Source organism: Eretmochelys imbricata, chromosome 4 (genome assembly GCF_965152235.1).
Source record: "Eretmochelys imbricata isolate rEreImb1 chromosome 4, rEreImb1.hap1, whole genome shotgun sequence".
Lineage (NCBI taxonomy): Eukaryota > Metazoa > Chordata > Testudines > Cheloniidae > Eretmochelys > Eretmochelys imbricata.
In genome coordinates, this window is record NC_135575.1 from 43839336 (window position 1) to 43851874 (window position 12539).

Consider the following 12539-nt stretch of genomic DNA (forward strand, 5'->3'; position numbering starts at 1 on the left):
GTTGTTTTGACTACCTCAACTATGCATTTACATAATTCCAAATGTTTGGGTTTTTAAAAAAATTTAATTAGGTTAAAAACCCAAGAAATTGAGAATTAATTGTTTATAACCCTTACATTACTGTGCTCTCAATCTTGCCTCCAGTTTGAGCTTTCATTTTGGTTCCACTAATTTTCTTAACTTCTATAAGTTTGAAATATTTGTTCTTTCTGGGCCAACATTATACATACTTTTCTCTTTCTTGACAGGTGCTCAAACAAGGTTTACATTTGAACTTCCAAATCACAGATTACGATTCACATCAAAAGTTTCTGCCACTGATATGTCTACCATTCCTCCTTCAGCAAGTCTTAATCTTCCCCCTGTCACTATGTCAGGCAAATATGTCATGGAGGAACATGACACCTATTCAGATCAAATATGGAGTATAGATGAGCTACCTACTAAACAGGGCTATTATCTACAAGGGAACTATTTACGTTGCGTGGCTGAGGTAGGCATTGAAGAAAGCCAATTTCTTTGTTACTTCAATTAAGTTTCATACAGTATTTTTATATATATTCCTGTTTGGCATGCTTCCTAAACTCCTTGGTTGGTATTTGCTCTCACATTTGAGACTTCTGACGATCTGTATGCTTCTCAGAGAATTCCAACATGCTGCTGTGTTTTTGTACTTCCCAATCTAACCTTTGCTTCTTTCTGCTTCCAGACAGAACTTACCAGTGTAGAGATTTAGCCTTGGTTTGAATTTACTCTAAATGTGTTACTCTGATTAGTAACAGAATTGTGTTTCTATTTTCCATTTAAAATTTGACTAATATTAGGAAGTATTTAAATTTAAAGTTTTTTACCGAACTTGTTTTCAATAAAGTTAAAGAATACAGAGCATGGTAACAGTTGTTAGAAAATTCCCAGTGTAGAAATAATATTTCTTAAAGCATCAGAGTTCAGAGTTAATAACTAGGTTTATCAGGTATTGCACATATCAGTAGTGTTTTTCTTCAAGAGCATTTAGAATAAAGGACCTTGGGAGTCAGGACACATGGCTTCTGTTCCCAGTTCTGTTAACAATTTACTATATGACACGAAGCAGTTCATTTAACTTGCTTATGCCTTAGTTAAGCCTTCTGTAAAGCTGGTCAAATTATACTTACCATTTGGACGTTACAAAAAGCTGAATGAGCTTTGCAATTCTCTGTTGTTGATAATTCAGTACTGGTATTCTGCCTTTGCTCCTATTATAGTAGTTTACATAACGCACTTTCCCCCTTATTTATTGTTACTTACTTATAATCAAAAATTTATACTAGAGAAAACTGTTCCACATACAGTGGCCACAATTAAAAAATCATTGTTTACTAACAATAATTACATCAATGTATCTGACATTATGTGCCATTGTTATGCTGTATTCTGATGCAGTCAGTACTTAAAACAGTATTGCATTGACCGCAGTTATCACACCTATATTTTAAAATTTTACAAAATAATCTTCATATTTTCTGGCAGGTTGGTTCTTTTGAACATAATCTCACAACTGACCTTCTAAATCATTTAGTGTTTGTACAGAAAGTATTCATGAAGGAAGTCAACGAAGTCATACAGAAGGTGTCAGGTAAGATGAACTACCTGAGGATTTCACTAAAATTTTAGCTTGAAGACTTTTGGTGCTGCCTAACATATCTGCAATCTCTACCTGTCCCATGTATGCTGTTCTTATGTCACCAAGAACACCACCACTTTCTGGTTCCACTGTAGCACAGTAGAAGTATCAGAGGCCAGCAACACAAGGAAAAGAAGTTTGGTTAGGTAGAATTGTGGCTTTGGAGAACATTGTGGGTGACATAGTTAATTTCTTTCTTGAGTCACTGGAGCTGCCGTGCAAGGGTGCTGTCTATTAATTGCAAAAGTAATTCTACCAAACAATCCACTGAACGTTAGCGTCTGTCTGTAACGTTGCTTTCTGTCCAGTCAGATCAGCTTGCAGCTTTGTGAAAGTTTGCAAGAGAAAAATAGCATTCACTACAAAAAGTTAGTGGAGGATTTTTACAAAGCTATATGGAAGGACATTTGATCAGGGTTAGAATGGTACAATTTGTTGTTTGTGGTAGAGTGGATAGGAAAATTAGTTTCAGAACCACATTTGTTCTTATTATGTAAAATACTGTTTTTAGTAAATTATGCTTATTGGGTAACAAATAAAAGTATATTAAAACAGATCCTTAGCTGGCATAGCTCCATCGACTTTCTAGGGCTATACCAATTTACCAGCTGAGAATTCTACCGCATGATTGAAGATGAAAAGCAAATGTGACTGTAATCATACAGTGACAGTTTATCACAGAAGTGTTTAAATTTAGTGAAGGAAAGCTTATTTTTCCAAAGGCCGAAAGAAATAACATGAATTGATCTGACGTGAACCAACAATGAGGAAACCTGAGAGCAAGTGACTATATATGAATTGGATTAATATTTCTTGTAGAGAAAAGTTATGGGAAAATACATCCCATTAGAACATTACATATTTCTGTAACACACTTGCTTAAATTGAAGAAAATTGGAGATATTGTCTACAGTAATAATTGGAAAATGGGTAGAGAAGTGATCTGAATAAAAACAAGTTCAAAAGCCTAATATACAAGTATAAATTAAAGTGGCACAGAAGATTTTTTTTAAAATGTAACTAAATTAAGAATTAATGAAAAAATAAACTAGAGAACTGTATGAGAAAAAAGAAAAGGAAAGAATTAAATAAATAAAATCTAAGCTGTCTATTGAAGAATCTAGAGGCAAGGTAAAAAGCCAGAATAAAACCATCAGGCGAATAAAAGGAATAGAAGGTCCATAAACAGGCGTATAGAGGGCTTGTATGTCTGTGGAAAATAATCTTACAAAGAATAGGTAAGTGAAGAGTCCAAAAGAACTAAAATATACAAATAGCTGTTTTTAATGTACTTTTTTTAGTTCAGTTTTGTTGGGTTTGGTTTGGTTTTGTTTTGTTTGTTTAGAATGCTTTAAGGAAAATATAGAGAAGCAAGCGGACATGTTATGAGAAAAAACAGTTGCAAAGACCCAGAACAAAGGTAACAAGCAAAATAAGGACCAAGTGTCTGACAGCTAAATATATATAAATATATATAGGTCCAGATGAAATTACCTCAAGAGAGTTTAAAGATCTAGTGGAGGAAATCTCAGAACCTCTGAAAAGAAATAAAGCATGCAAGTCAGGAGAGGTACCTATCTTTAAGAAGGGTGGGAAGGAAGAACCAGAAAAATCATCAGCTTGTTGTTTATTCCAGGCAAAATATCTCAGCATATAATAATCGGTATGAGAGTGTCTGGAAGAAAAAACTTTAATAATGATCATTATTCCATTAAAAAAGCTTCACAGTGAAACTTAGAATATTAAAATGAGAAGGCTTCTCTGTCTTCACTGATGTTCAGTCTCCTCCCAGTTTACTGTTATCTGTGAATTTCATTAACATGATGTTTGTTGAGTCTTCTAGATTGTAAGTGAAGCTGTTCCCAACCAATCCAAGGTCTTTTTAAAAACATTGGTATTACTATAATAGATTTTTGTATTGCTGTCTATCACAAGGCCCTAATCAGGGCTCGGCAAACATAACAAAAAGATGGTCCTTGCCATTAAAGAGCTTGTAGTCAGAATAACTTGAGTAAATTACTTGAATGTTACAATAAATGTAATAAGTGAAGGCGGTGGCTGTGGTGTCTCCTTAGTATTTTAAGGCATTCATTTTAGTGGCACATTATAAACTTAAAGTAATTAGATGAATACCAGTTAGAACAAATTAAAATACCATGGAGAAGAAGCTGGTTGATGAGCAGAGAATACAGAGCAGTCATATTTCCAAGTTGAGAGCAGCATTGGGCTGAGCACTGGTAGTGTCAATTTTGGCTCCTTTATTCTTTAAGATTTCCACTGATTCTCAAGAGGAAGGTATAAATTCAAGCATGATCAAGTTAGCCAATGACACCAAAATTAGAAGGGTAAAAAATATACGGGAAGATAGAGAAAAAGTGAAGTGGGCTTCATTCGACAGGATGTGATTCACAGCTAACGGATGTGAAGCACTACATCTCAGGGAGGGAATAGAGCTCATCTTAGAAGGGGGGGTTTGAGGGGGACTCTACTTGCAATCAGTAACTACTTAAAAAAAAAAAAATTGCCTGGATGCCACAATAAAAACTACTTCGCTGAAATACCATTGCAAAAATAGCCTGAGCTCAGTGTACTTATTGAAAACTAGGAAGTTATTCTTGCCACTCTTCAGACCCGCAGTGTAACCATCTCTGGAACACTATACTCAGTTGTAGTCACTAGAATTGGGTGATATTTTTAAACTGAAACATTTTTGGCAAAAAAAAAAATGCGGTTTCAGCAGCACCAAAACATTTAACAAGTTTGTGTTGATTTTGCCAAGTTGTTTGAAACAAAAACCAAAAACTGAAAAAACTATATGTCATTTTGATGTCTTCAAACTGAAATGTTTCCATTTTTTTATTTGAATTTTGTTTTGAACTTTCCCTTAATTTTATTTTTTAAATTAACATTAAAATGCTCAGTGTTGCAATAAATCGTTTGTTGTTCATCCCAAAATTACTATTTTTTTCAATTTTTCAGAATTGCCAGTGATCCAAAAAAACCATCTAGCTCAGTTCTATTAGTCACCAAAGTTTAGAAAGGATATTGAAAAGCAAATAAGGGCATCAAAACTAAGTGGAGGATGAAATAGTCTGTGAGCATGTACACCAAGTCACTTAAAAATTTAAAAAATCACCACATTTCTGCATAATTATTTTAAGTTTGAGTGATAATAGAGATTTGAAGAATTGGAGTTGCAGGGGAGATGGAATTCTTTGTGCTATTCCAATAGTAACCCCTTTTTGTCAGCTGTGGTGGAATATTGATAGACTCTACAGAAGATACCATTGTGTCCTCATCCGAAAGGATTGTTTCTTTTATTTATAACCAGAAGTATATGTGAGGTGGGGAGGAGGGAGGCCAAAGTAAAGGTTTAAAAACATGTTCCCAAGGACACCAAAAGATTTTGCAGAGGACTCCTTCACACTCACTCTAAAGTAACTATTTGTTTTTAATCCACCTTTTTGCATACCTCTTAATAAATTTGGTCAAGTGACTGGTCCTCGTTGTTAGCTAAATTCAGTCCATATCAGGTGCTGCTGGTGCAGAGCAATTCTCTGTGATCTAAATGATACCCTTTCTCTGCAGTTGCTAGTTGTTCTGTGGGTGTTATTTGGAGAGTGCGAGAAGTCTCTGTCCATCTTAGACACCCCCCTTGACTTGATGGGAATAGGCAAAAAATGTGTTAATCTATAGTAGTGGGCCATTAGCAGTGCTACTCCCATGAGCTGAGAATACACCCCCAAGTAGGTCTTATTCTTCTGGAACTTCCAAATTTATGCTTATTATAATTCTTTACTGCAGAACTGACTGTTCTCTAATGGTTGGTTACATTCAGTGAGTCACATTTAAAGATAAATTTTATTTCTATACTGTATGAAAAATGCTCTTTTTTAAAACATTGAAAATAGTTTTTAACGTGCAGGAGGGGAGCAGCCAATTCCTCTTTGGAATGAACATGATGGTACAACAGATGGAGAGAAGCCTAAAATTCTCCTGTACTCTTTGAGCCTACAATTTAAGGTAACTTTATGACCAGTAAATCTCTCAAGCTGTTGCCAGTGGTTGAATATGTTGAAACCAAACAAATCAAAAATTTCCCTGAGATGGTCACAAATGAAATGTCAGATAACAATCAGTCAGTGTTAGACAAGGATGGAAATCTCTCTTAATTAACAAAAAGCAAGAAAGAAGCCTGTCTTTGATCTTTATGATCTTTTGAAAAATGCCCTAAATGCAAAGTGTTATGGAAAAATCCTTACTCCCTTTCCTGTTTCATGTCTAAGAATTTTTTTTCACCAAGGATGCCTTTGAAGCAGATCCTAAAAAACTTTTCTTTCATTGTTTGCTAGGGAATTCAAGTGACAGCCACAACTCCATCAATGAGGGCTGTGAGATTTGAAACTGGATTGATAGAACTTGAGCTCTCAAACCGAATACAAACCAAAGCAATGCCTGGAAGTACCAGCTACCTTAAACTGTTCGGTAAATGCCAAGTGGATCTGAATCTGGCATTGGGACAAATTGTTAAACATCAGGTTAGTTGACAGCAACTCTGTGTGTGTTAGGAAAGCCTAGTAATGTTACTTCTCCATTGTTATGAAGACAAGTATCTTCTGCTTTGAAAAGAATATAACAAAACTCTCTAATCTTACTCTGCTAGGATATGACTAGCTTGATTTCTTTAGACCTCTAGTTGGAAAATATTTAAAACAATTGCTTTAGAATGCATCCACAGTTCAGAATCAATAAAGATTACCACCTAAATATATTCAGCATGTGCTGTTATGCAGTAGTTGAAATTGATTGTCTGGCATTAGACTTGAATTTCAATGTCCTCATTAAAGATGGCTTTCAGGAAAAAGGGCTAAATGTTCACTGTGAACAGTAATTCATGATAAATCAGAGGGAGTATCAAATGTATTTTATTATAATAATTCATTTAGCACTTCTGTAACTAGGGACTAGAGCTGGGTAAATAACTGCTTTTATTGTTTGTTTGGTGGCAGTTGTGAAATATTGCAGAAGAAAATGGTTCAGGTTGAACCAGAACTGAAAAGTCCATTTTCGGATAAACCAAACATGTTTTCCTATCTAAAATGTTTTGTTTCTGGGCATTTTAAAGAAATAAATTCATAAAAATTGGGGGGTAGTGGAGAAGGAGCCCCCTTTATAACTTTTTTAGTTGAGTGGTTAGGGCACAAACCTGGGTGGAGAACTGTATTTCCATCCCTGCTCCATAGCAGATTCAAACCAGGCTCTCCCACATCTAGGGTGAGTGCACTGACCCACTGGGCTAGAAGTTATAAGATGGACTCCCTAACTCCCCCACATTGTGTGAATCAAGCCAGAAAAAAAAAATTCTGTCTGAAACTATTCAGCTAATTTGTGTCAAATTTATGAATGGTTTCCAGTGAATGAGAACTGCATTTTTCAACAAATAGTTTATTCATCCAAAAAAATTGCCCCACTGTATTGCAGACACTAATGGCCTAATACTTTAGTTGATCCAAATTCAAAATTTCCATTGATTTCAATGCTATTTCTAGAGTACATACATGGAATAAGATTAGATCCTAATTTGTGAAACCTAAATCTTGATCTACTTTATTTGTCTTAAATTGGTAATTACATCTCCTAGATTCTTAAATCCACTACTATCTCCCGAAATCACTGATTTTATGGGAAATACAGTATTTAGGATTCTCTGGAGGGTCGGAAAGAGAACATAAATTTAACAAACTTGTATTCAGATGGTGGTTTTCCTCAGAGAGGATTCTGATGCATCAAGTGAATGTAGAGAGATATGTTGGCATATGTTATTTAAGAAACACAGAAAAATAACCAATATTTGCCAACTTAGGTCAAAATGTAGTAGAGAAGAAAACAGTTTTCTATCTTTTTAAGAGCATATTGCAAACTGAAGAGTAAAACAAAATGGGGCATCCCCATTTTAAATTTATTATTTGTCTGTTAGTCATAATTTAATATGATTTTATTGTATTTTTCAAATGTTTTAAGGTCTATGAAGAAGCAGGTTCTGACTTCCATCAAGTTGCTTATTTTAAGACAAGAATTGGATTAAGAAATGCTCTTAGAGAGGAAATCAGTGGTTCATCAGATAGAGAGGCTGTGCTTATTACTTTGAACAGGCCAATTGTCTTTGCTCAGCCTGTGGCGTTTGACAGAGGTACTGTTGGGTGCTGTTTCTATTTCTCTTTTGCTAGAAAGTAGAGAATCATTACAAATTTGTTTTCAAATTGAACAAGTTCTGTACATTTCTTTAAAAAAAGAAATGCTTGATATTTATAAATCTGAATTTATTTGTAGTCTAAAATAAACTACAACTGTAAGTATAGTTCTCAAAGTTTGGTTAGGAAGTTTGTTGTGTACTAATGTTAATTTAGAGTAAAAAATTGAACTGATGGGAAGATGCCTTTTCAGTTGGTATAGATGAAATGGTTTATGTAAATATATACCAACATCAGCAGCATTGAGTGTATCAGCATCTTGGGTTCTGTTAACTTGGCACTCTGCCCCTTAGCATTTATAATCCGTCTTATTTTATTTTGTTCTTGGCAACAAAAGCACATTGCTCCTGGGAAATAAAAGTGTGTGTGTGTACAAATATATATCCATTGTATTTTAATATATGGTGACAAGACAAAAACAAAAAAATCAAACCTTAGTCTTGTTACAATGAACAATATTTTTGTGCCATTTTATTTTAACTTTGTTGGAAACTTTTTTTCTTCATAAAGCTGTGCTATTTTGGCTGAATTACAAGGCTGCTTATGACAACTGGAATGAACAGAGACTGGCTTTACATAAGGATATTCACATGGCTACAAAAGAAGTGGTAGATATGTTACCTGGAATCCAGCAAACATCTGCCCAGGCTTTTGGGACACTTTTTCTTCAGCTAACTGTTCATGATTTGGGAATTTGTCTGCCTATCACAAATGCACCACAGGTATTTGAAAAATATCAAGAGTGGGGAGAAGTGTAGTAGATTTTTTTTTGTCGAAGTAGCAATTTCTTGATATTTTATGCTTTTAGAATTTATGAAATGTTAATGTTTCCCTAGCACCATATTATACTTATGATGTGGGTAGTAGCCTTAATTTTCAAAAATGACTACTGATGGTGAGTAGTTCATTTTCCATGTGCCCAATTTGAGGCAACTTAATGGGCTCTGAGTTTTCAGAGGCTGAGTGTGAAGCACTTTGAGAATCCTTTGAGGTGTGTGAAGTTGGGCATGCTTTTTGAACATTTATGCCAGCAATTCCAGTTTAAGACCTGTTTTCAGACATTTATAATTGAAGACAAACAACAAGACCCTACAAAGTTTCTTTTTAAAAAATGTGATAAAACGTTCTGACTGACGTTTGGATTATTCAAACAAGTGATGAGCGTTATTTAGTATTTTTAATGTAATTTTCACTTGAGTAACAGTTTTGGTTGTGTTTAGACCTCGAGTTGGTCATAAACCTTGTCCAGAAAAGAATTTAAATTGTGATGTTAGCACTTATTAGCTAACACATGCTAACTGACATTTTAAGCCTAGTTTAGACAAGGCAGTGCTTGCTTTGACACATGCTAAGCAGATTACATTGAAGTCAGGAGGAAGATTAGGCTTCAATATGACAAGTTTAGCACATTATAATAGTGTGTGCACCACCTGTGTACACTAAACTTTCACAAAACACGTCTGCACGTTTGCTAATATGCTGACATCATCCATTCTAGTTTAGACAATGCCATAGATTTAAGTCTTCATGGGGAACTAGTCTTGCATATATCTGAAGACATTTGGTTTACCAATAATGTATCCACCTGTCACATATTAATCTCATTGGACTGTCAGCTTTGAAGCCCAGTGACAACTTTTCAGTATCTGTGTTAACTACTCCATTGCTGATCATTTTATAAGCAGATGGAATAAGAAAGAGGGTGTGAGAGAAGCTCTCAAGAGGTGGGAGTTGCAGCATGGAAAGAAAAATGCAGAGGGAAAGACAGAGAGAGACAAGGAAAGACCGAGAAGAGAGAAATAGAAATAGTGAAAGGTGGATAGGAAGGAAGAGAAACAAAAGGCAGAAATAGTGGTGGCCTAAAAGGGACCAGTTTTTCTCCCTGAGTGATGTTGCTTGTGACTATAAGAAAATCAAAGTTTCAAATAATCAGTTTTGCTGCAAAGGCAGTGGGGAAATCTGCTATGAGTTAAGGGAAGTATGAAGTCCTGAATTTATATTCCAGTCCACAGACCATAATTAAGCATGGAGTCTGGCCAAAAGAATTTAACACCCCTGCCATAGGATATGCTGTAACTACTGAGAAGTAAGGATACATGACATTGCGAATGTGTAGACTTGCTGCTTTGGAGAGGGTTTCTATAGAGCTGGCAAGGAGGGTATGAGGAAGATATGAGCCTCTGAACTGCAAAAAAAAAAAAAAAAAAAAAAAAAGTTTGAGATTACCAGTAAATTGCCTTTTCTGTACAAGTCTCTTCTTCCTTTTGCAGACTAACCACACAGCAGATCTTGACACTGGCTCTGCTTTAGTCCTGACCATTGAAAGCACTTTAATCACTGCCTGCTCTTCAGAGTCTCTGGTTAGCAAAGGACATTTTAAAAATTTCTGTATCCGCTTTGCTGATGGTTTTGAGACGAGTTGGGATGACTGGAAACCAGAAATACGAGGGGATCTAGTCATGAATGCCTGTAAGTGTTTCTAATCTTGTCTTGGTGGCCCTGGAACTTAGAGTCCCCTATTACCCTTTCCCATGTTTTTTCACAACTTTGACGGTTCAGAAGGAGACTAAGGAAGAGATGAAGATTTGATTTCCAAACCCCAATAAAGCTCTCTGGCATGTGGGACCCTACATGTGAACCCCAGTCACCCTTTAGTATTCTTAAATTTTTTTAAACAATAGATGTCCTTTTTTCAAGAATTGTAATATACTGCAACAAAGTATTTGCCTTGTAGTACCATCTGCATTAACCAGGTTGGAAAAGGTTTTTTTTGTTTTTGTTTTTTTAGTATTGCTTTAAGTATATTAATTTAATTTAATTTTATTACATTTTTATTGAATACTATAATACAATGCAAAAAATGCATAAAACCTATTTGTCCAAAAATGTGTAATAAATTGCTTTCTCATAACACTTCCCTTTATCTTCCGTATTCAGCAGCTAAATATGGATTCTTTTCATTTCCTACTGCATATAGAAATGTCAACAATAGGCTTGCAAAATTGCCAAGAAAACTTGCCAGCCCAAGTGAAATTATGATCACTTCCGTAGTGTTACTGATTGATGATAAACAAACAAACGTGACATTTGACTTACCTAGATCAAGTGTACAAAAAGAATTTTGTAAGGAAGATCTAAAACTTGTTTAATTACATCTGTCTTACTAGCATCTGCTTATTTCATGTTTAGGTGTAGTGCCAGATGGCACCTATGAAGTCTGTTCAAGGACAGCAGGACAGGCTGCTGCAGGTAATGTTTATATTCAATTTTTATATTATTAAAACATTTATAAACTGTAGGATATTCTAGTGCAGGTGTGAACTCTTGATAGCTTTTTTTAATTGTGATTGTGTATTTCAAGGTTGTGCTTTGTTTTGATACCCCCTTTTCACAGTAGCTGCTCCACATTTCCCAATTTATTTTTGTCCATGAGGGCTTTCAACAATCCCTTGTAGCCTTACAGACTTGGGTTTTAGCTACAAGAAATTAGTAAAAGGTAGTAGCAAGCTATCATAGGCTTTAATACCTGCTGGATCAAATGTGTAAAAAATGTGACTAATACAAAATAAAAATAATCCTTTTAGTATAATCATTGGAGCTGGTTGAAAATTTTCCAGAGAAAACAGTTCTCTGCTGAAAAGTATTGATTTAACAGAAGTGAAGTATTCTGCAGAAATATTTCAGTTTAATCAAAAATTTTGATGTGAGCCTGTCTCCCTGCCTGCTTTCCTGTCAGTCAACCGGGCAGGCAGGCTCACCAGCAGCCGACCTGTGGGGCTGCCAGGTCCTTAGTTAACGGGCTCCCCAAGAACTCCAGTACCTGCCTAGTGAGTTCCAAGGCTGTGCCTGTCTTCCTAGAAGTCAGTTCCTTGGGCTAGTCTGTTTTCCCAGATAGCCAGCTCCCCAGGCTTCTCAAACATCTGGCTTCCTGGGTCCCACAGCTGGCTGACTTATTGTCCTTTCCAGCTGTCCTCCTGTGGGAAGCTAGGTAGCCAGGCAGCCAACAAGTGGAAAAATTCCATTTTGGTTCTCCCAAAACTGGATTTTTCTTCCTACAAAAAAAATTGAATTTTTGTCTTTTCGTTCAGATAAGTTTTCAAAAACTTTTTCACTCAAAGAAAAATCCATTTTCCAGCGGCTGTGTTGATATACATTGAGTCTGGGCAGAAAGGGAATTTCTGGAAAGGGAATGAATGCAGGTGGAAGAAAATGAAAATTATGGTGGATCATCCTCCCTCTAACACTTTGAGCAAACTCTGGATTTCAGAAATATAATGGGATGCTTTGCTTAAGTTACCTATTACATTTTCTTTAGTCCAAATGTGTTTGGCGTTTAATCAGCCCTGAAGGAGGAGGATAAAACATCCATGGCAGCAGAGATATTTCAGATGCTCTGGGGATGTTCACCATTCCTCCCTAGGGCTAATGTGACTCATTTGTGCTTTTTGGCTTGCATTTTACATTATATTTTAACCATTAAAAATTGAGCTACCGGGCATGCTAATCAGGCCACAGGGAAAACACTGGGATAGGAGAGGAAGAGAGGAACCAACAGTCTTAGCAGGTTTCAAGGAAGTGGGGAGGGTAACTGAGAAAGGAGTCAGAATTGCAAAACGATAAAGGTC

At 35.7% G+C, this 12539-nt stretch overlaps 1 protein-coding gene across 2 annotated transcripts in view; it reads left to right on the forward strand.

Moving 5' to 3' along the window:
* The window catches only part of BLTP1 (bridge-like lipid transfer protein family member 1), a 244078-nt gene that overhangs the window by 178589 nt on the left and 52950 nt on the right, over positions 1-12539 (forward strand). For both annotated transcript variants that reach the window (XM_077815193.1, XM_077815194.1), the window contains exons 53-60: positions 249-493; positions 1510-1615; positions 5589-5686; positions 6016-6201; positions 7685-7853; positions 8425-8636; positions 10185-10383; positions 11104-11163. In XM_077815193.1, coding sequence (XP_077671319.1) covers positions 249-493; positions 1510-1615; positions 5589-5686; positions 6016-6201; positions 7685-7853; positions 8425-8636; positions 10185-10383; positions 11104-11163 — 1275 coding nt within the window. The remainder of the gene's footprint in view (positions 1-248; positions 494-1509; positions 1616-5588; positions 5687-6015; positions 6202-7684; positions 7854-8424; positions 8637-10184; positions 10384-11103; positions 11164-12539) is intronic.